We start from the raw sequence: 26,721 nt of genomic DNA, 5'->3' as shown, positions 1-26,721 counted from the left end.
TAATTGCTTAAGGCCAGGAGTTTGAGACCAGCCTGGGCAGCATAGCAAGATCCTGTCTCTATAAAAAATTAATTAATTAAACTTAAGACATTAAAAAAATAAAAAATTAAGGAAGCTAACATATGTTAGGATACACTGAAAACATAGTATGTTATTAAAAGGATGACAATTATGTCACATCATTGTTAAGTGGGCCTAGGACAAACTTTATAGCATCATTCTTACCTTTGTACAAAGCTGCAATGCAATTCTACTTCTGAGCCTCCTAAACATGAAACAGAGTAGTAGAGTGTCAAAGGAAGGACTATTACAGATGAAAAGATGGCATAAAAGATAACTATGGTATTGTTATACAAGGACACTAATGAGAACAAAATTCAGTCATATTCTTCAACCGAGACAGGCAACCTGAAAGAAACTAGAGAATAACACATTTGTTAGAGTTAAGTAGGGCTCTGGACGTTACTTGGTTCAAGCCCATGTTTTACATTTAAGGGCACAGAGACACAGAAGGGTTGCACTGTGGCGGCATGGGGCCTGCAGTTTGGGTCTTGTGACTTGGATCCCAGGCCTCTTTCCATCCTGCCTTTCACAAAGAAGAAAGCTAAAGCAGCTGAGAAGATATGTTCACAGTAATTCAGGTCAGAATATAAAATCACGGATGGTCCGAGTTGGATTTGCCCAGTCCACCCAAATCATCCTATACCTATACCTTATGAGTGCAGCAAAGATGAGGTTTTCATCACCGGTCTAACTTTTTCTACAACCTCTGAAGCTGTAACAAGCAGAAAAGCTGTCCAAACTCTCAGGGGTCAGAAAGCAGCAGAAATCAGGAACTGCCGTCACCTACGCACCACCTTAGTCTTTTATGACGCCTAAATCCAACAGGCTGGAACTCTTGGGATTCCACGTTTGGAACTTTTTTCAGTGCTGAGGAGTTTGAGAAGAAAATACTCGGAGAAGTGCCAAGTTTATTAGAGTGAGAGTATTACCCTCACATTGCCACCAATAGACATAGATCTCAGAGACACACTGACCTCGCACCATAATTATGGAGAACTTCTAGGTTGGAAGATACTTAGAGGTCACTGGGCTGACCCTCCCATCTGATGTGTTAACCCCTCTTAAACATCTCCCTCCAGGAGACTGAGGTCAGATTCTGTTTAACATACGGCCATCAGCGAAACTCTGGCCAGCTCTGAATCTGCACCCTGGAGGCGGAGAACGTTTAAGCACTGTAACGCAGTAAAAGGAAAGTTCCTTGGCTCAGGCCCCAATGGTCCCTTTTGTTTTTGTTTTTTTTTTAATGATAAAAGGTTCCCAGCGTCCAGTGCAAAGTCCCTCGAAATCCCTCCACCAAGCACAAAGCACAAAAGGAGGCCTGGGCTGAGGGACCGGGTTAGCTGGATTTTGTCCTTGAGCTTTGAGAAGGCCTAATTCTCTGTCCACAGAAGGCCTCTCTTGCAGGGTTCTGGGGCCAGCCCTTGCCACGAGCAGCTTGTTCTTCAGCTCAGGAAAGTCCTCTCAGAGAAGACTTAGGCTTGCTGTTCCACCAGCTGTAGTTTGGCAGTCTTGACTCGATGAGCTTCCTTCAGGTTCCGCGCACGGACTTCTGGGTTGGAAATAAACTCCACCTGTTGCACAGGAAACCAGCCTCGCTCCCCGTCTGAGAGCCTCACGCCCTCCAGCCAGCCTGTGGGCACAGGGTGAGTGGGAAGAATTACCTGGGAAAGGCTCTCTTGCTTCCCTGGATCACCTTCCTGGAGACTTTTCTGAATCCTCAGGCTGAGTGAACTGGGGATCCTCCAGCATAAACCCAGCCTCCAAGTGTCCTAACATGGCGGCCCTGGCTGTGGCCAAGTCTACAGCTGTCCACTCCTGAGCCTTCACCACTGTTATGGTTGCAATCATGTCCCTCCCAACATTTATGTTGATGTTCTAATCCTCCGTACCTCAAAATGTGACCTTATGGGGAATGAGGTTGTCACAAATATAATTAATAAAGTTAAGATGAGGTCATACTGGAGTAAGGTGGCTATTAATCCAGTATAAGTGGTGTCTATATAAAGCAGGAAAACTTGGGTTAGGCGTGGTAGCTCACGCCTGTAATTCCAGCACTTCGGGAGGCCGAGGGGGGTGGATTGCTTGAGGTTAGGAGTTCAAGACCAGCCTGACCAATATGGTGAAACCCCATCTCTACTAAAAACACAAAAATTAGCCAGGTGTGGTGGCTTACGCAGCTACTTGGGAGACTGAGGCAGGAGAAACACTTGAACCCAGGAGGCAGAGGTTGCAGTGAGCCGAGATTGCGCCACTGCACTCCAGCCTGGGCAACAGAGCAAGACTCTGCCTAAAAAAATAAAAATAAAAAAAAAATAATAATACATAAAATAAAAAAATAAAGGAGGAGAACTTGGACACAGGGAGGCAGCCAGCCACAGGAAGACAGAGGCAGAGATTGGAGGGATCCTGTCACAAGCCAAGGAACAGCTGGGGCAACCAGACCGGAAAAGGTATGGAAGGATCCTCCCTAGAGGTTTCAAAAGGCGCATGGCTCTGCCCACACCTTGATTTGGAACTTCTTGCCTCCAGAACTGTGAAAGACTGCATTTCTGTTGCCATAAGCCACCCAGTCCATGGTACTTCGTTACGGCAGCTGCAGGAAGTGAACACATTTCCAGCGCTGCCCTGCCTGCAGTGCCTGGCCTGCTGCTCACACATCCTCCCGCTTACCATCACTGCTCTGCTGAATCACCATCACCACGTCGGCTTTCTCCAGTGCCAACTCGTCGTTCTCTCGGGGCTTGTAGGCTCGAAGGCACTGTACCTGGGGGGAGTCTTTGGAAGAGAAGAGTGTGAAGAAAGGTTAGGAGACGCAGGGGGATTGGAACACAGACAGGACTTGGAGTGGGGTGGCGTGGGAGGACTTGAGATAGAGACAGGTTTGGGCTGTTGAAAGTCACAGACAAAAGAGGAAATTTGAAAATGGTTAATAAAGAAATAGACATACCAGAAATGAAATGGACCCAAAATTCCACTTCTCCAGAGGAGACGGGTTGAGAAATACATCGTGACCACCTTTAGTTCCTCATCTCGAATACCTGAGATCCAGCTAATGACCCATCTTCCCTCTGAAACCCTCCCTGACTCTAATCTTCAATGGGTTCTGCACTCTTAAGACTGCTTGTTCATGCCAAGGCATTTATCCCTTATCTAACTGCTACATGGATGTGTTTTGCCTCTCCAACTGGAGTACAAAATCTGCATCTGTGTCTTATTCTTCATTTTCTTCCAGGTACCAGATGTGGAACCAAGAAAGACTGAACCAGTGGGGTCCCAGGTCTGACCTAAGCAAGAGACTGAGTGCCCTGGAGCTTCAGTTTCCTCATCTATCAGTGATCAAGATGGTTACTGATCAAGGTTGATCAGATGAATCTTGAGGACATTCAGGATTTCTCTATTTCTATGTTTTTGAGAACCAGGGGACATGTCCATAGAGCTGAAGCTCAAGAAAACAAGCCTCAGAGAATGCTTCACCTATCAGTATTCCATGGTATGTGGGTTTATGGCTCTTTTATGTTACCACACTGCCTTGATTCTCTTGTAAAACAAACGGAATACTGCATTACTATGTGCTTTCTCAAGATCCTCCCCATTGGCCATTCGCAAGGTCAAAATGAAGGAGGAAGAGTGCTCCTGCCCTCCTCACCCACTGGGAACTGAAGCCAGCAGACGGAGCACACAGAGAGCAAGTCAGCAGAGCTCAGTTACTACACGGCTCTCCTACTTCATTCCCAGGGTTCCTTGTAGTTGTTTGTTCTTTTCAGTCACTAAAGGTCCAGTGTTGAGATCAGATTCTCCGTGTTTAAATTAGGAAATCTTTGCTGGAGGACAACTGTGGGGCTGGCATGAGAGGCATAAGAAGTCCAGTCTTGGTGTGAATGCAGACACATACATAATGTGTGTGCGCCTGTGGCTCCCCATGGGCACCCAGAAGCCTGGGGTAGGTGACCTCAGGTCACCCTCTTAGGAGAGGTGTGGTCAAGATAGATCTGGGGTGCTATCCTCCTGCACACCTCCCACCACCGTCAGGCTTTCTTCCCCTGCCCCCGCAAGACCTTCAAGGCAAAGTAATGTCAGCTTAGACTTAAGGGGACAAATGTTTTTAAAAAGAGCAAACTATTGCCCAAGGAAGGGTGTGTATAGGGAAGGGGGACTGCCATGGTGACGAGCAGTTTTAGGTGATATGTTTCAGGCATTTAAGCTCTAGAGGCCAATCTTCCACTCTGACATTTTACAGAATATCAGTAAATGGAAGCCTAGAGTTCCCACCCAGCCTTTAAACCCCTGTATCCAAAGGTGGCATCTGACCCTGCTTGCTTTTCTCTCCCTCTTAGACCCTCACTCACCGTAACACTCCAGGAGGTCCAACTCTTCTCTTGGCATGGCCAAGGCTGAGATCCACCGAAGCTTTTCACTTCTGAAAAAACAAAGCAGGGTCATAGTGTCAACGGTGGGGGTGTAGGAGGAGGGCCAAGGATGGGGATGGCAAAAGACTGTGGGAAGGACTTATTAGTTCCACGACTTCTACCACAAAACTATACAGGACTCCTTTTGGTTGGAAACATGACACAATCTTGAACTATATGTGAATGTGTCTTGTCACACTTTGCTTTTCCTCTTTTCTTTCCAGAATTCTCCTCCTTATGGCTTCTCATATTTTCCAAGTTGGGGCATAAAGTCCGTTAGTCATAAAGTCTATAGATTTTCTGTTTTGGAAATTGTGCTAAGCGAAGTGTCCATCTCAGTTTAGAGTCCCTCCACCATTTTGCATGATTCTTGATACTCCCTTGCCTATCTCCCTCCAACCAAATATCTCAGAGATGAACATTGTTTCATAATGATAATTAGATCAGGGAGATATGTCGATTTTATTTTGTTGTTGTTGCACAGTGTAATCCAAGCCTAAGTTTGTAATCATTTGAAGGTTTTTACATTCTCTTTGCCTCTGCGCTCAGTTGTGCCTAGGTAACTGAGCACAGACACTACTACTGTTCCAGAGCACTGTTCAAAGCAGCAACCCAACAACACGCATCTGCATTTGATTATTTGACTTATGTGCTATTTTGCACACAAACTCCTATACTAGTCCTTCTGTTCAATAAATGAGAACAGGTGTTGTCGGTCCCACTCTGAAGTATCTTCCAAGGGACAAAACTGAAAAAGTGTCTACAACATAGGGATCCTCAAACACTTAGATATGTCAAACTTTTAAACGACTATTCATATATCTTTTATAATAGCAATAACAGCTACAGGCTTTTATATGTTCATTATTGCAGGCACTGTGTTCCAGATTTTATAGATACTATTAATACTCTCAAAAATGTACGTCTGTGTGAATGTATTTTATTTTATTATTATTGAAAACATGAGCAAATAAGCATTCTCAACACTGGATTTCTGGTCAACAGAGGACTGGGTTGGAAGATGGGAGCACAGAAAGCAAAAGTCACCCGGCACTTGTTTTATTCACATCTGTGGGCACCAGCTGGGGCATAGAAGGGTTTCCGCCTCAGGCATGGAGGCAGGTGCCCACAGGTATCAGTATTCCAATCCCTTGCTCACTCCATACCAGTCCTTCTCCTTTCTGATACCACACAGACCTGGTCCTTCTTGAGTAAAGAGTATAAAATAGATGCTAAGCCTTGGTGGTGACTTTGTACCCTTTCCCACCGCAATCTCCTGCAAGTTATCCATTAGTTCTAGGCGTTTGGATTTCTCTATGGTGGTCCCCAGTCCAGGATGGGTTAAATGAGGCCGTGGCTGTTTTCTGGACACATTTTCTGTGTTGGTGCCACTTCTTTTCTAGGCTGCCCATCTTCCCCCATCCCCAACTCCTCTGCCCAGCCCCGTCTCACTGAGTCTCCGTGCTGAAGAGGAACTCGGCCTGGGCGCCCTGAGTGTTCTGCCGCAGAAAGAGTCGGAACAGGTTTTTGTGAGGTCCATGTAGCTTCATTTCACACTTCTCCCCCCGAATGGAGGAGAAGGGAGCATGGTCAAATACCAGGAATCGGCTACCCCTGCAAAATACAAATCCTTTCAACCTGATTCTAGTTTCCATACTTCACCTACCCTCATAACCTTGGATTCGAAATCCCTGCATCTACAGCCTGCAAATTCCCACAAAAACCACAAGATGGTCCTAACTTGCTCCCAAGATGGTAGCTCCAGGGTCCTCGGGGCTTTGTCACTAGTCTGGCAAACCACATATGGATACGTTACCACTTTAAAGAGGTGAAGAGGTAGAATTAATATACATTTCCCAAGAACCTTAAGACCAGAGACTTAAGATCTGGAATTAGCTAAGTATTTCTAGAATAGTAGGTTGAGGCCAGTCCAAAAAAGCCACAAATAGACTGATGTGAGAATGTGATAAGCTAATTTGCTACGTTTTGCTGTGTCTATAACATAGTACATGTCCTGCCATGTGGTCTCATGACATAGTTCGATGGGATCCTCTTTTTGCTTTGGGCTTGTTTTTCTCTTCTCTAGGCTACGACCTGGGCTCTATGGGTTAAGCCATTGAGAAGGGCTCTTCTAGGAACATGACCTGCCTCTCTCCCTTTCCGACCCCCTCTTGCCTCATCCCCTTCCTCTCTTGTGCCCTGGCCTGCCACTCCAGTCACTGACTCTCGGGGCCGAGACAGCAGCAGACAGTCATTGAAGAGGTGAAGGTGGACTGGACGTGTGTTCAGCTTCCTTCGCAGCCCTGGGGAAACACTGAACTCCAAGGCTGTCAGCTCCCCACTCTTCACCAGCCAGCGTGACTGAGAAATGAGCGGGAATATCTACGGGGCAGAGGAAGAGAGAGAAGGCAGTGTCACATATGGGAGAAGCATGAGGTTTGCTCCCGGTCCTGCCCTCCTTCCCACGATGCTTCCATGCAAGTTCCACCTCGAACAAGCATCTCTTCCACATCTGCCTTCCGGCTCATAACCCGTCACTTAGATTCTCTTTCTCTCTGAACCCTCTAACTACCACTGTCCACTGGAGTGTGGATCCCATGGTTGTATGCTCAGGCAAACAGAAGATGCCTATGGTCCCACTCAGGATAGTGAGTGTGTGGGACAGCTCTGCCCTAGAAGCCTGAACTGAAGGAGGGATGGAAGAGTCCAATCAGAGTATGTGATGGAACAAGTCAGTGAACACTGTATGTGTCTTAGAGGTTAAAATATTAGAGGCAGGTCTGGTATCAATTCCATTTTTTATTATACCAGAGATATGTGAGCAGTTGGAATCAAATGTGGGGGTGAGAAGAAGAACCAGGTGGGGCGTCTTGGAGCTGGAATTTGGTTAAAGATGAGGGTGTGGTCTATGCTTAGTATGTGAATAAGGGATTTTCTTTCTTTTTCAGGAGTGTAAAGATAGTATCTGTTCTAACCACGGGCGTGGTGGCTCATGCCTATAATCCCAGCACTTTGGAAGGCAGAGATGGGCGGATCACTTGAGGCCACAAGTTGGAGATCAGCTTGTCCACCATGGTGAAACCCCATCTCTACTAAAAATACAAAAATCAGCCAGACATGGTAGTGCAGACCTGGAATCCCAGCTACTCGGGAGGCCGAGGCATGAGAATCGCTTGAACCTGGGAGGTGGAGGTTGCAGTGAGCCAAGATCGCACCCCTGCACTCTAGCCTGGGGCGACAGACTGAGACTCTGTCAAAAAAAAAAAAAAAAAAAAAAGAAAAGAAAAAAAAAAAAGATTCTAAGTTGGAATTTGAATGTGGAATGTCATTTTAGATTTGTATTTCGATGAAGGATGTTGGTCCTAAATTTGGATCCAAACTTACGTAGGTTTGATTAGACTAGAAAGAGATTTGATAAAGTAATAAATGACTCAAGCACCAAAACATTGTTTTATAAAGGCTCATCCTGAAAAGTTCTCTCTTATCTGCCCATTTCTCAAATGCACCCCCTTGTCCTCAGGTAACCACTATTCCTTTTTTTCTTATTCTCCTTCCAGAGTTTCCGTATGTACACACAAGCAGATACCTGTATGTATTTGTATCCTCCCACTTTTATACCAAAGGTGATATAATACACACACTTTTCTTTACCTTCTCTTTTCACTTAGCAATATGTCTTGGAGACCAAAGTAGGCCTCCCAGAAATAGGACAGAACAGAAGTTGGGCAGAAATGAGGGGAGGGGCTGGGGATAATGTGAGCAAGGTGGTTCCAGGTTAGGGGGTCATCTGCAGGACATGTTGAGGGAGTTTATGGGCAGGGATGGCGTGCACGGGACCAACTCACTTTGCACTCAAACTCAATCTTCTGGCTCAGGTAGATTAGCTCCTCTGTCTGTCGCATACTCTGGACACTATTATTGCAGTCCCGGATCAGCTAGGGGTGCATAGAGTGAGGAAAGGGGAAGGGCACCGTGTTAGAGGCTTTGACCTTTGAGTCCCCTGCAGGCAATCTGTAAATAGATTATGACAGCCTCAGATTTCTCCCAGGCTGGAATTGGGCAGGCAGTATCAAGCACAAGTCCTAGGCAACTTTGCATGACCCGGAAGAACATTCTTGGACTGAGTAAAAATGAGATTGAATGTGGGGGCGATGGTGGAGAGGGCACAGTCCCTTGATGTGGAGTGTGCTCAGCGTGGGACAGGTGGCTGTGGGGTGTGTCTGTTTGGAAGTTTGGTGGATGCAGGGAGGTGGCTGAGCTCTCCCACCAGGGTCCCACCTCCCATGCTCCCTGGAGTCATGGGCCTAGGCGGGGAAGACTCTCTGGGAAGAACACACAGAGGGTCAGAGGGTCAGATTGGAGGTGGTGGCTGCCTACCTGCTCCAGGGCATGGTGCGCCTTCGTGGCCTCTGCCTCCTCCGAGGAGCCAGGCTGTGTTCTCTTCAGAATGTTCTATTGAACACACAGTGGGCAGGAGTGATAGGGGAAGAAGAAACGGGAAACAGGAAGAAATGATTGGGGGCAGGTGAATGGAGAAGCCCCGGGACCACATTTCAGCAGCAAACATTTCTAAGCAAACAGGCAGTGGGCAGCAGGGAGACAGGATGTGGAGATCTGGCAGAAGAATGGTTGGTCCTTTGTTATGGGTCTTCCTGAGGGCATCCCTTTGAGTTAAGGGGAGAGGATCAAGGTAGCATCTGCCCTACCTGGAGCAGCAGTTTGAGGCGGGTGATGCGTTGGAAGGGCAGAATCAGAAAGGACTTGAGGGAAAGGCGCTGGCAGACGGGGTCGCTCTCCAGCTTCTCCAAGACCTCTCGGAAATTGCTGTTGCTATTCCTGCATGGAGAGCGAGCCTTAGGGGAAGGGGGATGTGGGGAGCAATGGGGATGCAGTGAAGGTGCGGGGAAGGGAGCTCAGTGGAATATCTGTGGGTTGGGAAAGAGCAGTGGGAGCTGATGTCCAGGGCGCTCAGATGTGATGGTTGGGGGAACCAACACGGAGGGCGGGATGGGGAAGTGTGCTCTTGGGATAGCCCGCTGGGCTGGGGACTGGTGCATGGTCACTGCAGGCCTACATGGGGATTGAATGGAGGATGAGTCTCACATCAGGCTCTGGAAGGTGCGTTCCTGATAGGTCTGGTTGGTGACATAAGGCAGGTAGACCCGGCGGAAGTCTGGGGCATGGTTCAGGACTACATCACATACTTGGAAGGAGAAGATATTGGTCTCAAAGTTTTCTTCCAGGTCTGAAAGGAACCTGTACAGGATTTAAACAAGTCTCATGAGACTTCTGGGCCTCAGTTAAGCAGTTGACTGGCCCCTGATGTACACTGAGCTGGTGACTTCTTCACTCCATTAGCCAATAACTTCTATTGACTCTCCTTTGCTCTGTGCTCCTTGCTATGCACTAGAATTCTCTCCAAAACTGTCCCGAGTTTGAGCCTAATATAACACTTTTATTCTAATATTCCATTTCTCATTCTTCTTTTGACCCTGTTCAGGTTTTCTGATCTTTAGATGGTGTTTCCACCTCATCTCCAATGCAGTGCATGACCACAGTCATCCAAAACCTCCACCCAGGAAACACTGCTCATTTACTTCTCCGTTAATGGATCTATCCACCCACAGGCCCTCTCCTCTTCTTGCTATTCTTTTTCCTACAGCCATCAGGAATCATGGAAGAAACTGAGGCCCAATTTCATCCCATCTCATAAGAAAATGAGAGGGTTTCTAATGGGGGAAAAAAACAATGGAACATTTAAAGCCTCACAACAGCGAGGCTGAGTGAGTGGGATTTGAGAGAAGGGGGATCTCACGTGGCGCTGACGTCTCGCACATCCTGTAAACGAGAGAAGAGCCATTGATGCTCCTGGTTGGAAAGTGTGGCCCGGAGTGAGGTTGAAAGTTGGAAATGATCCACAGCTATGTTTAGACTGCGCAGATAGGAGGCCTCTGACACGATCAGCTCAAATTTGACCTAGGAGGTTGGAGATGAGGAAGATTAACTAAGAATTTTATTTACCCCCCCTGGAAGATGCCAGCCACTGTGTAATGTTTTAGGGGTAGAGCGGTGGGCAAGATCCTTTTATGGTTCACGGTCACACCAGAACCTTAGTTGATCTGCGGGGAGAGGGGAAGAGCATTTGAGTAGGATTTAATCTGGGGTTGAAGCACAGGTACAGTCCTTCAAAGGTGTAAGAAAACTATGCTTTCCAGAAATCTAAATAACACAAAAACAAGAACAAAAAATGAATAACAAAATCAGATGAATATGTTAATTTGCTTCACTAGGGTAACTGTGTTACTATTTATATGTATCCCATAACATCATGTTGTATATCTTGAATATACACAATAAAATCTATATTAAAAAAACTAAGTAGACTGGGCGCAGTGGCTCACGCCTATAATCCCAACACTTTGGGAGGCTGAGGTGGGTGCATCGCTTGAGTCCGGGAGTTCAGGACCAGGCTGGGTGACAGAGAGAGACTCTGTCTCTACAAAAAATACAAAAATTAGCCAGGTATGGTGGCATGCACCTGTAGTCCCAGCTATTTGAGAGGCAGAGGCGGAAGGATTGCTTGTGCCTGGGAGGTGAGGTTACAGTGAGCCAAGATCGCGCCCCTGCACTTCAGCCTGGGTGACAGAGTGAGACCCTGTCTCAAAACAAGCAAACTAACTAAACTAAATTGAGCATTTTTTGAACCAAGTGTACAGCAGCAGTGGCAACAGATGAAGTTGTAGCAGTCCAGGAGGCCTTAAGGGTAATGTAAACAATGTAAAATTGTTTGGACTTAAGACAATGGGACAATGAAAATAGGCCTTACATAGGAGAATAACTTAACCAGATTTGCTTTTTATAAAGTTATTATTATTTTTTGAGATGGAGTCTCGCTTTGTCACCCAGACTGCAGTGCAGTGACATGATCTCAACCCACTGCAACCTCCATGTCCCAGGTTCCAGCGATTCTCCTGCCCCAGCTTCCTGAGTAGCTGGGATGACAGGTGTGCACCTCCACGCCCAGCTAATTTTTGTATTTTTAGTAGAGACGGGGTTTCACCATATTGGCCAGGCTGGTCTCGAGCTTTTGACCTCAGTTGATCCACCCTCCTTGGCTTCCCAAAGTGCTGGGATTAGAGGTGTGAGCTGTTGCGCCCAGCCTGTTTTTTATAAATATATTTCTAAGCAGAATGAGAATAAAAGATGAAAAGAAGCAAGAGCCATGTTAAGAAACTGTTGTAATAATTCCACGAGAGATGAAGGCCTGAATAGCCATGGAGCTGAAGAGAAGTAGATTAATTTTATAACTATTTATGAGGTAGAATTAGAAGGGTTGGATTATTTGCTAGAAATGGAGCCTTAAAGAGAAGGACAGTTCAAAGCTAATGTTTTGTACTCAAGCAAAAGCTTTTTGAGTCGGGCACCTGAGTGAATGATGGAGTAATTTACTGAGCCAGAGAACTTTGAAAAAGGCATAGATTTAGGGGATGAAGGTGATGAGCTCAGTCTGAGGTTTGAGGACAGATGAGAAGCAGGAGACAGAAGCAGGATATCTGAGAACAAGATGGCGCAGCTGTGGTTTAATGCATGCCCAGCATGTGAGAACTTGTGTGGAGGTTCCAGCGAGGTGCGCCATGACTCACGACCATGCCTCTAGCTTGGATGAAAAGCATGAGGCCTCAAGAGAGATGCCTGGATAGAAAAGAGAAAGGAGACACACACACCCTGGTGATGACTTGGATGACCAACGACACAGCCAGATGACCCTCCCATACAACAGCCCTGAACAGGGACACTGAAGGCTCATTTGCATCCTTGCTCTAACATTCACTACACGACTGACTTTGGGTAGTTCATTTAACCTCTCTGAATCTCACTTTTCTTGTCCTTTTATGTGGATATAGTGACCCCCATCTCACTGTGGAAGACGTGACAGTCAAAAGAAATGGAGTCTGTGAAAGCACTTCGTGGACCCCAGAGGGGCTACTTTATAAAATGAATTATGTGTGTTTAAGAGATAGACATGTAAAGCCCTTTCTTCTCACAAACACGAGACCAGGGCTGGAATAGGAGCCCCGATGGACTTCCCAGTATGCTGGAGTTGGTAAAAGAGAGCTAGAACTCGTGTCATCTCCCATTGTTTGGTCAACAAATATGGGGAAGATCAGTTATTTTCTAAATATCTTCTCTGTACTTAAAAATTTGCAGCCAGAACAGGGCTCTCAAGTCTGAACTTTGCAAAGTCTAAAAATGTATTCTGTCTCTGACTTGGTAAAAGCATTGTCTATCCATAAGTCCTCCTGGCCCAAATTTTACTCCTCCCTGCCTCTGAAAGGCAGAGAGTATGGCACTAATATTTATCAAACTATACATCAAACATTATTGCTAAATTAGATATGCATTATTTCATTTAAACCATTCAGCAACCCTGAAAGGTAGGCATTATTATCCTCAATTTGCAAGTGAGGAAACTGAGATTTAGTGAAGTTATAAGGCTGCCTAAGCTAGTAAATGGTGAAGTCATGTTTCAAACCTAGGTCTGGCTTACTTAAAATGAAAAGTCAACATTTTTTGAGAAATTACTGTGTACCAGGCATTCATGTTTCTTGATTCTTGTGGTAACTGTTTGTATCTCAGTTTTACAAATGAGGAAACCGAGGCTTAGAAAGGTCACATCGTTTGGCCAAATGTAAATTGGAAATATTAAAGTGGGCTCTGCGGCTGGGCTCAGTGGCTCATGCCTGTATTTCCAGCACTTTGGGAGGCCGAAGCAGGAGTATTGCTTCAGCCCAGGAGTTCGAGACACTGGGCAACATAATGAGACACATTTTTACAAAAAATTTAAAAATCAGCTAGGCATAGTGGCACATACCAGTAGTCCTAGCTACTTGGAAGGCTGAGGCGCGAAGACTGCTCGAGCCCAGGAGGTTGAGGCTGCAGTGAACAATGATTGTAACACTGTACTCCAGCCTGAGTGACAGAGCAAGATCCTGTCTCTAATAAATTAATAATTAAAAAAAAAAAAGTGGGTTTCATATCCAGGTCATTTCTTCCTGAACCCAATTTCTTAAACATTATTCTATTCCATTGTTCCATATGGTCTTTCTGGGAAGAAAGGTTTTACCCCGTATTTCAGACAAATTATTAAGTGGCGCTCTCCATGTAAAAGTTACTAATGGTAATAGCTTAGAATCAGGCAAACAGCCTCTAGTTCAGTCTTGCTGTTGGGAGTAACAACCAAGCAGGGACTGGCGATCATTCTAAGGTCCCTGTCAGATTGATGGACCACAGGACAGCTGCAAGGGGCCCTCTTCAAGGGACCCAACAAAGAGCCCCTGAATGTGCCTTGGCTAAAGAGGAAAACTGTAGTGTAGCCTGAAACCCTGGTTGAAAAGGGAAGCTTTCCTCTACCCTGAAACAGCAGTGATGATGGGATTAACTCCACATTCCTCCACACAAATTCAGAGGCAATGGCCACCCTGTATAGCCCAGACCAACAGCAGGTAGGAGTAAGTGGCCCATGGCATGAGGAGGTGAGGATAAAAGGGGAGGTGGTGAAATCCAGAAAACAATTCAACTTCTTCAGAACGGACATGACCCACAGCTGTGGCATGTACACACGCCTGTGTGGTGGGGACAGCCAACTCTTGGTGGCAGTGGTGAGCGGGAGAGAAGGATGCTAGCACACGAGACCTTGTCATCTTTTCTATAGCCCCCTCCCCACCAAGGCCTGCCCAGTACCTCTTGCAGCTTTTGGTCTTCGTGAGTCATGGAGAGCAGCACGGTGCTGTTGCGCACCACGGGGATTTCCTGCCAGAGGGAGCCGCTGGAGGCCACGGAGAGCCGCTTCAGGTACGACTCCGACGAGACCAGGGCCTTCCGAGGCTGCCGTGGAGAGCTAGGCCCGGGTGTCTCAGACAGGCTCTCCAGCCGCTGCTGGCTCTGGATCTCCTTATTCAGGACAACATCACTATACTCCTGGTAAAGCAGCTGGGCTGCAGGGCAAAGAAGCATGGGAAGGAAGAGAAGCAGGAAGAAAGGACGTGAGTGGAGGTTGGGAAACAGATCTTCTGCAATGCCTTCTCGCTAGGGACATTCCCACCCCGCTGCTGACAGTCACAAGCCCCTCTCCAGTGCTGGGCAGAATGCCCACCTGGGTCTATAGTTCCATGTCAAGGTACTCACAGGAGTTGATGAGCTTGGAGCAGCGTCTTGAAAAGCCTCCCATCACCTCCTTTGGTTTTTTCTCCCTGTGGAGTAAAGAAGGGCTCTGGAGTACCTACTGGCTATTAGACACAGAGAACCCTGGGTGACTGTGGGGGACAAAGTCTCTAACCTATGGGATGTGTGCTGGGATGTCAAGATCAAATCCTCCGGAGAGGCAGAGTTGCAGCTTGACCCACTTGGGCTAACATGGAGCTTTTTTGGGTTTAGTTCATGGCCGTAGGGCTTGGGAGGACAGATGACTTGTAGGCTCAGCTGACCGAATGAGGTAGATAAAGACCATCTCCCTACCCTGGTATCCCGGCATCTCTCTCTCCTCCTTACACCCGGAAGAAACAGGAATGAGCCATTCAGGGTCTCAGAACCCTCATCAACTGAAATTCTCCTGAGGGGATCTCAGTATCCCAAGTAAAGAGAGTCCATGTGGCTGTTAGGGGAGAGGGTGACTCACCGAAAAACAACAGTGTCCGAGGGTCCCAGATGTTTCTCCACGGCTGGACCTCTTGAATCTAAAAGTGGAAATGCGGAAGATAACTGAGATTTCAGAGGGATAGAGACAGCCAAAGAAGGTAAGACCTAGAGCAGGAGATGTAGGGGTCCAGAAGGGAAAATGGGCTCTACTGGGAAACTGGGAGGGAAGAAAGTGGCAGAGCAGAGAGTATGAAGGAGACCAGTACCAGCGACATCCCCAGCCACGGGTCAGGATGGGACTGGGACAAGTACAGGAAGCCTTTTCTACCACCCAGGAGGACAGCAAGCCGGGGACTGTAACTGAAGAGTAGAGGGGAGTCCAAAACAACCTTGGGACATCCAAAGAAGGTGCTGGTTGAGAGAGAGACAGGGAGATAGAGGGGAAAAAGGAAGAGTATCCCAAGGAGCTTGGAGGGCGTTTCGGGGCTCTGTGTTGAGGTTAGGCACATGTGTGAGTGAAGCCAGCAGAGGGAATGTTAGGAACCCTGAGGACAGAAGATGGGATAAGGTGGGAAGAGCTGGGAAAAGCCTGGTCTGATGTGTCACTGTGGTCCTGGTCCTTGCTCACCTGAGGAGCCCTCAGGCAAGATGGAAGGTCTGCGCAGGCCCTGCCGGCTCCAGCCCTTGTGCTTGCTGGCCCCCTCACTAGGAGCCACAGCCTGTCCACTGTTGTCCCCTGGTGGCCTCCCTGAGTCCCGCCTGTGGGGCCAGCTGGACGCCTTCTCCAGGTGCAGATGGCTGGGTTTTTCTGGCTGCCTTGCTTGGCTCACAGATGACCTCCCTGGGCCACTGGTTCCTTGCTGAGGGGTTGTCCTTCTCAAAGGTTCTCTTGCAGGGGCCTCAGGGTGTTCTGAGACTCCCGCTTCATCCTTAGGGGTGGGTCCCTGGAGCTCCGGAGTCCAGGGAGTGGTAGGGGAAGAGGGGCATAGGAAGTTTGTCATGTTGCTGAAAGCCATGCCAGGGGACACTTCGCTCTTACTCCTGCTGGTGGAAGTGAAAGACTCTGTTGATCTACCTGTGGCCGGGGGCCAGGAGGTGCGTCCAGCAGAGGTGGGGATGGGGACTGTCCAGTCTTGACAAGCAGGTCTTGTTTTAGCATGACCCCCTGAGTTCATATGTCCTCCCCGAGTGCTCCTGCTCCTCCCCCTGGACTTTGGGGGTAATGGGGGTGGTTCGGTGGGAGGGTCTATGATGGGTAGCGGGGGTAGAGGCCTGTATATCCTCGAGATACCAGGAGCAGAAATGGAAGAAAGGTGGGGTTGTGGCAAATCAGGGGTAGGGGGTAAAGGTTTGTTGTATCTCCACCTGGGGGTGACCTGAGCATGGTGGAAGCTGTCTGGGGTAGATGGCAGAGGCCGGTGCTGCCTGGCCACAGCCGGGTCAGAGGCTTGGGGAAGTGGGCCTTTATGGGGGGTATATGGCCCTGAACCTAGGGCCAATGGAGGAGGGTGGCTATGCTGCTTCAGTGTGGGAACCACCACACGTGGATGGCCATCTCTCTCCACCACAGGGGGATGGGCGTCCCTCCTCTCTGGGGGAGGCGGGGGCAGAGGTTCGTGGATCCTCACATCCATGGAGACAAAGGATGGGGAAGAACCATAGGCGGGAGACTCTGTGGCAAAGGCTGGATGATGTGGGGAGCCCCAGGGCTGGCTGCTGGGAGGACTGCTGGGCCTCTCTAGATTTGAGATGGATCCTTGAGAGTCCTGCTTCAGAGTGGATAAGGCAGTAAGGGATTCTGAAACGGTGCTGCAGTCCCTACCACTATTTCTGTCCCTTCTTGGGGTCACAGAGCTGTAGATGGCAGGTTTGGGGGGCCTCTGGGGCAGCTCTGAGTGGGAGTGGAAAAGTAACATTCCCACCAGGTCTGGAGTCTGCTCTGTCCTGTGAGAACCGGGGAAGGAGTCACTCCGTAAGTACTGGACGGGGCCTGTGGAGTTGGCTGGGGGCCTGGGAGGGCTGGCCCCGGCATAGGGGAAGCCATGGAGGGTAGCTGGGCACATCTCCGAAGTCCCCCGGGGAGGTGGGTCATCCATTGAGAGAGGGGCGCTGGCAGTTTCTGAAGCATGTGCAGCACAAGAGATTTCCCTCCTGGGAAAGGCACCTGGGGGCCTGGCAGATACCGAGGCAGGTGTGATGGGGGAGGCTTCAGCAGGACTGGGAGGAGCTGAATCTGGTGTCCTTGGAGGAGTCACAGATGCACTGGCAAAGCCTGCCTTAGACCCTTGGCTGGACACTGTTCCCTTCCTCAGCCTGGATCCCTCTTGCTGGCTGTTTTGAGCTACTTCCTTGTCAGGTGACTCCTCAGTCGAAAAGGAGCCCAATAGAGAAATGGGCTGGTGAGAGTATCTGATGGGCTCTAGCGAGGGAGACAGAGCTGCAGGGGACAGTTCCTCAGCCCTGGACTCTGTCTGAGTCCTGGGAATCTGAGTCACGAGATATGAGGCACCTGGAAACAGGTCACAGTGAGGAGAGTCGTCCGGGGCTACCAGAGTGGGCATCGAAGGCCCATGATGCTCATTCTCCTCTTCCCTGCTCCTCACTCCTCCCACTGCCCCCAGCCTGCCCCCATCCCAACTCCCTGGCTCTTTCTCCTCCTGCCCACCGACTGGTACCCCTTTCTCCTTTAGACCATGATCTTCTTGTTTTCCAGTTACTTCCTCTGACTTTCCCACAAAGCTTTGACTCTTCTCATCCTGAGAGTCCACCCTATTCTCTTCCGGCATCTGCAGCTCCCTCTTTCTCCCTTCTCCCTGTTCTGGACCTCCCTGACCCTGAGCCCTCCTCTCCATATCCTCCTGCTCCCACTCACCATCATTCAGACCCTCTGGTTCCCCAGTGAGCCTCGCTCTTTCTCCTTGTCTCCCAAGCATCACATCGTCTTGTACCTGTTCCTGTTTTTGCTTCTGTTCTCCCTTTTCTCGATTAACCTGCTCTATCACCTGTTCCTCCCCCAACAGCCCATCAGCACAAACAGCCTCCCCCAGAGTTCTTTCCCCCCGAAATCCTGCTTCCTGCTGCCCCTGCTCCTCCAGAACTTGGACCTCCTGGGGATGCAAGAGCCCTCGACTTTCCTGAAGCTCCTCCGATGGCAGCTCCTCCCCCTGCCTCATAGTCCCACTTTCAGAGCCTTCACTCTGGTTGGTCTCTTCAGGATGCTCTTCGCAGGGAGAATAAAATCTGGTCTGACCAGAGGTATCTGAAGAGGTTTCCTCTTCTTCTTCTGCCTGTCCAGATCCCAATGTCAAAGAAGTAAGTCCTGGCCAAAATTCCACCTCCTCTTCTTCGCTTCCCAGGTCACTGGAAAATGGGGCCATTTCTAGATGATCACTCTGAATGGGGCAGGCCCAGAGCTCTGGGGAAGCTACAGTCCTTGCTTGTCGGCCTGCCAGGCTCTGGGGTGCTGCCTCCCAGTGTTCCGGAGTGTCACAGGCCTCAGCCACAAGGCTTTCCTGATTGGGCTCCACATCTGCAGAACCTTCCTTGGGAAAAGAGGGCATCGTCTCACCCGCATAGTCACACACATCCCTTAACTCTCTCTGCTGGGTTGCTGAGAGTCTGTGTTCCTCTCTCCATTTATAGGATGGGTCCTCATCTTCTTGAGCTTCAAGCCCCAGGGCAGACACGTGGCTGCTCCTCATGGGAGCCTCAGGGATAATGCTGAGTTCCACTATGGCAGGGATGGGAGGAGAGGCTCCATGCTGGGCCTCCTCAGCCTCCATCAGGGCTGAGTCCTAAGGAGGAATCAAAGACAAAGGTTTCTGATAACTCTGCTTTTACCTATCAGAGGAAGAGACTGTAAAAAAGACGAGTGATGCATTTATTTGGTTCCATTTAGGGTCAGTCTTTGAGACAACAGGTTCTCAACAAAATAAGCAATAGGCTCTATAAAACTTGTCATTGATGTATTTATTTCATAAATATTTTCCTAGCAACCCTGTTAAGTGTGGGGCATTCAATAGTGAATGAGATAAAGATCTTGTCGTCATGGAGCCTGTGGTCTTGTGAGGGAAACAGGTCATAATGAACAATTAAATTATAGCAGAGGACCATTGGCAGAGAGTGCCAAGCAGCTTCCCATCATCAGTTCTCTCTAGACTCCATTATGTCATCTTCTGTCTCTCCCTGTCTACTCTTCGGACACTAGGAGTGACTCAGCCTCATATAACTCCCAGACACAGCACAGGACACACCCCAGATCTATTAGGCCAGAGAAGCAGTGTCAGGAGGGGGTCTTCCTCTTAAGCTGTGGACATCAGTTAAAATAGGCCAGGCTACGATAGCCAATGTGCGAGGTGCTATGGTTTCATCTTCTTTAGAGAGGGTTTGGAGTTTACTCATCTTTCTATTTTCCATAGTGTCTACTACAGCATTGTAACTAACCAACAGCTTTGTTTCCAATTCTAGAGGCAGCTGTTGTAAAGTGGGATGATAACTGCCTTATTGGATTTAGTGTTGAACTAGACATGTTACCTCCTTCAAGGAAGACCACAGAAGGGTGACTTCTGCATCATCTTACTCTCCCCTTGGCCTCAGTATCTGTACGAACTCTTCTCATGAATTCTTTTGACCTTCCTGTCTTTGGATTTCAACCTTCCTGCCTTTTCTCTCACTTCCAGCAGAACACCTCATCTCCTATTTTGCAAAGAAAATAGAAACTGATGGAACTGGGTTTCTCTCACCTCAATTTCTAGCGATTCAAAGCAACCTGTATTTCCACTCTTTCTGTCTTCTGCCCTCAGTCAGGAAAAGACGTATCCCTCCTTTCCATTCTCTGTCACTTCTAGCCTGCTTCCCCAGGAGCCCTGTGCACTCATACTTTCAACATCCCTGCTGAACAACCCCTGGGATATGGAAGCATTCCCACATTCTTCTCATCTTTCAAATGACTAGAAGGAGTTGCTCTTATCTGCTGTCTTCATACTCTCACATCCCACGTGTCTCCAACCCGGCTTTGATAAGCAGCATTCAATATTCCCTACAATCTACATGTTGTTGATTCCAAAGAAGACCCTATGGATCTTCATTTTGGGTAGTTCTTGTCCGTATTTGACACTACTGAGGTTAGAAATATTCTCTTGTTACTTGTAGTATTACATTTTCCTGGTTTGACCCCTTTAGTTTCCCCCAATTTTTTTTTTTGACACAGAGTCTCACTTTGTCACCCAGGCTAGAGTGCAGTGGTGCAATCTCAGCTCACTGCAACCTCCACCTTCCAGGTTCAAGCGATTCTCCTGCCTCAGCCTCCCGAGTAGCTAAGACTATAGGCGTGCGCCACCACACCCAGCTAATTTTTGTATTTTTAGTAGAGATGGGGTTTCACCATTTTGGCCAGGATGGTCTCGATCTCCTGACTTCATGATCCGCCCGCCTCGGCCTCCCAAAGTGTTGTGATTACAGGTGTGAGCCACCACACCCGGCCTCCCCTGATCTTTTAACTAGGTTAAACTGTACCTCTCTTTGTAGCAATTTGCAACTATAATTCAGTTACTTTTCCTTTGTAGCATTTATACAATTATAATTATATAATGATATGTGTATTTTGATTTACCCTCTATTGCAACCAATAGATGGTAAAATTTATGAAATTAAGAACTATGACTTGCTCAATGATCCATACTTAGCCTAATACTGGCCTAAACTAAGTGTTTAATAAATATTTTTCACATAAAGAATAAAATTCAGGCCAGAATAAAATATGATCCTTTTACTTCAATGGAAAATGCCCACCTTTTCCTAAAATAATGATTAACAGTTTACACAGAACTTTAAACATTTAGAGCTGTATACATAACAAATTAATTTTTCTTATTTTTCATTCTGAAACACTAAGGTTTTCCTGCATACATGTCACTAAAAATAATGAAACACTTCTTTAAATATGTATATGCCATACATCTAAGAGTCATCATATAAGATGGGTACCATTATTCTGCCCATTTTACAGATGAGAAACTGAGTTTCCCGACGCACTTTACATATATAATCCTGACACTTTGGGAGGCTGAGACAGGTCAATTGCTTGAATCTAGGAGTTTGAGACCAGCCTGGAAAACATGGTGAAACCCTGTCTCTATAAAAAATACAAAAATTAGTGGAGCATAGTGGCACGTGTCTGTAGTCCCAGCTACTCGGGGGTTGAGATGGGAAGATCCCTTAAGCCCAGGAGGCAGAGGGTGCAGTGACCCAAGATTACATCATTGCACTCCAGTCTAGGTGACAGAGTGAGACCCTGTCTCTAAATAAATAATTAAATAAATAAATAAAAATAAAATAAAATAAAATTCTTGTTTCCCTCCTGGCCCAGATTCCCTATACCTAATCAATCGCCATGTGCTACTGACCTCATCTGCTAAATATCCCTTAAGACTGTCCAGTTCTGTCCCATCCGTCTCCACTGGTGCATGCTACTACTGCCTCACCCGGCCACTGCACCCGGCCACAGCTTGGGCATTGGCCTCCACTCATTTTGTGCTATTCCAATCCGTTCTCCATACAGTACCTAAGTGAGCTTCAAAAGCACCACTTCCAGCTTAGATTCTTCGAATGCTCTTGAGATGAAATCTAAATCTTCAGCATGGGCTATACACCCTGTAGAAGCTTTCTTCTCCAGCAGCCTATTCACCTGTCACCATCTGTCCCTGCCCCCATCCCCCCTCTCCCACTGGCTTTCAGTGTCTTTAGCTCACTTTTCTCTCTGTCTCTCACCTGTAGGCCTTTGCAGACACTGGTCCTCTGCCTGGAATCCTCTTTTGCAACAGATAATCCTTTGCTTCTCCTCAAACACACCTTGCACTTGTCATGCCATATTTAATGTCTGTTTTCCAGGCTAGATCATGATCACCATGAAGGCACAAACACTGCCATATAACCCCCTCTGCCTGAAGCTTAGCTGGTCCTCAATAAAGATGTATTGCATGAATGAATGGTGGAAGAATACAGAGTGAAAAGAGTGTGGCTCAGTATTTGGTTGTGCCTCTTTGGTATCTTTGCTGGTTTTAAGACAATTGTAGAAACCATTTAATTACTTGAACATCCAATTTCTTATCTTTAAAAAAGGAGATAAAAGGACTCCTTCACAGTTCTAGTAAAGATTAAACAACATAAAAATGTACACTGTTATCTTTAAGGGTCATAGAAATGGTGGCTATTGTCAATACTGTTGATCTGAGAGAGAGAGAATAAGTGTAAGAGAGAAGCATAGGATTCTTAAAGCCGGAAGGACCTTCAGAGACACACAGAAACTTTGCTCAATTTACAGATGAAGAAACTAAAGGTCAAAGACCCTAGACCCTTGCTCAAATCTCCTAAGGGAATGGTGTGAGCAAACCTGAAGCAAAGTCACTTGACTTAAGTCTACTGTAAGCACTTAGAGTTTCCACTGAAAGAAAGCTGGCAGGGCATCAGTCCAGAGAAGACCCCAGAATTCTATGGACCCAATGCTGCACCTGACCCTGCACCTTTCTTGTCTGGTCCAGGCTTAAACTGAAAACTCATCTCCTCAGAATACTGTCCTGCTGAGCCACTGTGTACAGACACACAGACACACACACACACACACTCTCTCACACACACACACACACACTCTGAGCCATCCTTACAATCTCTTGCAATAGAGCCTGACATAACCAAACAGGCAGGTCCCCAGCACACTGCAGAGTAGTATGTGACAAGATTCTGGCCATCCCAGAGACACAGATACCATCTATATGGGACAAAGAGGTATGCCTGACATAATTGTACACAGGCAGAAGGACTTTTATGTCTTTTTCCAGTTAATTGACACCATGTGCGATTGGCTCCCTACGTCTAGCCCTTAAGTACAAAATAGTATAATCCCTATGGGTGATTCTGTGATGTGGCCCTATTCTCTCAATCACACATCAGATGATATACTTGCTTACTGTAAGACACTTTCTGAAACTTGGCTCCTTCCTGCCTAAGGAGACTATGGGACTAAACCTGTAGTCTCTCCTCACCAACATCTGTATGGCTCAGGCCCTCTCCTCCATATACACCATCACGTCCTCAAAACAAGTAGCCTCGAAATATGTGTGTTTCTGCCATATCTAGGGTATATCTATAAATACCATGTGCTACCTGGACATTTTCTGTTCCAGTCTAGTGGCACCATGCATGCCTGCCTCTGCAAACCCATTGATACTGTTTCCAACTGTCTTTTTTTCATTTGGAAATATCAGTGGTCACCTGCTCAGCCACCAGTTATTGCAAAGGGAGAACATACCCCACGTTCCCTATACTTGATCCTATCTCAGTGATCCTGTTGCAATCAGGCATGACAAAGCTAAAATGTGACAAAGTGAAAGGAAATCTGTAAATCATGGTCTTACTCACGTAAAGGCATCAGGAGAGAGTTTTTTTGCAATGCTCATTATGTTAGAGTGCAAACATCCTCACCTCCTTCTCCACCAAGGGTGAATAATCACTGTTTATCTGTGTACAGGCAAAGCCAGGGCATGGGATCATGGGGATATGGCCTTCCTTCAGACCACAGACATTTTGCATCCACATAACCTCACCCACGTGTGACTTCTTGAGAGGCAAAGCTTCAAGTCATCCCTTTAACACAATGTATGACAGAGCTCTCTATCTTCCCTAGAGCCCCCCCAACACCTTAGCTCTCGTCTATTTCTAGTCACTAGAAACAACACTGTATTTCAAGGATACAACCCCTCCCCAATCAAACTGCCAATTCTTTGAACTGAGGCTCAGTGCCATATATATTTTTGAGGACCATGCTTCCTGGATTTTCTAGCAAGGTCGATTTCAAATATTCTGACCTACAAACCACTAACATAATATTGAGGTTAAAATAAGATCACCACATAGATATATGACTTTATTCACTATTTGACATCATTGCCCTCAATACTACAAAGATATCAAAATAGGGGTAGCTTTCTGGACCACTGACTACTACAACATGTGTTCTGTCCACTGTAGGAAAGTCCCACCATGCCAGTGAAAGCTGTAATAAACATTTATCTATTCCCTAATGTCTGAAAATGTCACACCAACTGCCTTATAGACCAGATGGTTTATATGAGAACATTATTAGTATCAATGCTGACTTACACTCCACAGTCTCATCTGTGGTCCTAGTGGCATCCACCCAGATAATATTAGTGTGAGTGACATGTTTGTGTATTAACATAGACCTTGAGGGTGACTTTGTTCCAGTCTACCTTGCCGGCACTATAAGCCATCAGCTCCTGCTTACTCCACAGACACTGTGAGTGACCCAGTCCCTATCTACACCAGAACTGTTGGTCGCCTGTTTGAGTCTACACCACTGACACTTGGTAATGCTGCTCCTGTTGAACCCAAGACCCTATGAGTGACACCATTCCTGTCCATACCACATAGTGACTGATCTCTCCACACACCACAAATGACGTATTCCTGTCTATCCCACAGACACCACACGTAATGTGGCCAAAGAACCTCAGACCGTGTTAAAGGCAGCGATACATTCTCAGGACCTCTGATATGTGAAGACTCTTCTCTCTATTGAGAATCGCTATATTGTTGATGAGAGGGATTCTTTTACACTCCTCCTGATTTCTCTCTCCTCCCCAGTAGGACCATGACATACATTCCTCCTGCACAACTGTCTCATGCAGAACTGACACGCCCTCATTCCATCTTCCCAGTTCCTCAGGACTCCTTCACTAGCCATGGTTCAGTTTTAGGCCCACAGATTGGTTAACAAATGACACCTATTTTGCTAAGGCCTATACCAGGAGCTTCCTCATGCTCCAAGTGTGGATAAAACAGGACGTCTGAGACAGAGGCCACATCAGGAGCTTTTGAGCTGGGAGCTGGGATCTCTGGATTAGGCCCAAGATGCAAGGCGAGACAGTGGAGTGCAGTGGGGGAGCAAGCCAGGAAGGAAGCTCGAAAGGAAAACCACCCTCTCTCGTCTGTTTGACACACCCTTGCTCTTAACCAGACAAGAGTCCTGGCCAGAGTTCACTTCTAGGTAGACAGGAGGGCGAATCTGTCTTTGGAACCTAAGATCCAGGAAGGGAAGAAAGGGACTGAGATCTGGAAATGACGTAGTATCACGATTGCCTCTATTCGGGCAGTCTGGCCGGAAGGCAACTGCAAAAGATGCTCAGGGATTCTAGAGCGCTGAGTCCTCATTCTAGCACCCCCACCCCTACCTCAGCCCGCAGCTCTAAATAACTTCTTTCCACCTTGCTAAGAATGCAATGTTGTGATTCACATCAAGCTTTAGGAGGCTCCCCATATGTAGGGAACTGGGGTGAGGGGCAGGGCAGGAGTCACTGTTTCAGGTTACACAGCTTTGGATAACACGGAGAGAAGCTACACATAGACTCATACAGTACGCAAATACCTACGGAGATAAATAAGGAAAGGCCCCGGCCTGGTTAAGGAAAAGGAGCCGACAAAACCTCTCCAGGTAAGGAACAGCCTAGAAAGGGAATCTCAGTTATTCCTTCTGATACGGCTTAGTTTACCCCAGGGCGCCGACTTTGAAGAAAGAGCCCTGATTATTGGCCCGGGGAACGTCTGGGGGCAGGGTGCCCATTTCCTAGGCGGGACCCGACCGGAAGCAAACTTTTAGGCAACATTTCCTCCAGTTCCTCTCCTCTTCCCCACCAGGGTCCTCAGCCACACACCCCGAGCCCTGCCTGCAGGCCCAGCCCCCCCATTTCCGGAGCCTGCGCCCCGGACCCAGCGGGGGCTGATCCCTGGGGAAGGCCTGGCTTCCTCTTCCTTCCGGGCCCTGCCCCACCTCCGCCGGGCTCCACAGCCGCCGGGAGCCCAGGGCCGAGACGGGAAGAGGGCACCCACCTGGTCGGTGTCACATGCTGCTTCGGCCCCAGCGTCCCCTCCAGGTCCCGGCGCCGGCCGCAGTCCCCAGCGCCGTCCCCAGCGCAGGCCCGGCCGCCCCACCCGCGGCCCGCCCCTGGCCGCCCGACGGGAGGGAGGGATCGGGTTCTCCTAGGAAGTTTCAGGTGAGGAAACAGGGACACACCTTCCCGGAGGAGGGGCACGGCCCCTCCGCGCGCGAGCCCCATTGGTGTGAAAGAAGCTCCCGCGTCAGAGCTGGGAAGTGCCTGGCCGGCGGGGAGGGGAGCCCGGGCGCAAGGGCCAGGCCGCGGGCGGTCCCAGGGAGCCCCGAGGGCGCGGTGCGCGGGTGCAGGGCGGGCGCAGGCGGGGTGACCCGGAGAAGGGTCGCGCTGAGAGACAGAGGGAGCCGGCCGGGCCCCGCGGTGTCCTCGGACGCCTCCGAAATCTCCCTACGTGTTTCTTCGGAGCTTCACCGGAGCCTGACTCTGGACCCGGCCTGTCTGCCTGCTGCCGTCTGTATGTGTTTGTCTTTTGCCTTGGCCGTGCCTCTGCAAGTCTGACATCCGTGGTTGTACAAGTGTTTTTATCTTCAGGCCTCAGTGGTTTTTTGTTTGTTTGTTCGTTGTTGTTGTTTTTTTTCCTGAGACGGAGTCTCGCCCTGTTGCCCAGGCTGGAGTGCAATGGCGCGATCTCGGCTCACTGCAACCGCCGTCTC

At 48.1% G+C, this 26,721-nt stretch overlaps 1 protein-coding gene across 1 annotated transcript; it reads right to left on the bottom strand.

The window, feature by feature from the left end:
* Positions 1–951: 951 nt before the first annotated feature.
* ARHGEF5 (Rho guanine nucleotide exchange factor 5) lies at positions 952–26,518 on the bottom strand. The gene is made up of 15 exons (XM_023191029.2): positions 26,007–26,518; positions 15,733–18,898; positions 15,145–15,202; positions 14,655–14,719; positions 14,211–14,464; positions 10,285–10,445; positions 9,573–9,725; positions 9,176–9,305; positions 8,847–8,921; positions 8,315–8,404; positions 6,694–6,851; positions 5,922–6,083; positions 4,410–4,480; positions 2,734–2,838; positions 952–1,693 (listed from the first exon to the last, which is right to left on the bottom strand). The coding sequence occupies exons 2-15, from the start codon at positions 18,884–18,886 to the stop codon at positions 1,536–1,538; spliced, it is 4,794 nt and encodes a 1,597-aa protein (XP_023046797.1). The 5' UTR covers positions 18,887–18,898; positions 26,007–26,518; the 3' UTR covers positions 952–1,535.
* Positions 26,519–26,721: the final 203 nt, after the last annotated feature.

Source organism: Piliocolobus tephrosceles, chromosome 8 (genome assembly GCF_002776525.5).
Source record: "Piliocolobus tephrosceles isolate RC106 chromosome 8, ASM277652v3, whole genome shotgun sequence".
Lineage (NCBI taxonomy): Eukaryota > Metazoa > Chordata > Mammalia > Primates > Cercopithecidae > Piliocolobus > Piliocolobus tephrosceles.
This window is presented reverse-complemented; position numbering and strand designations above follow the sequence as displayed.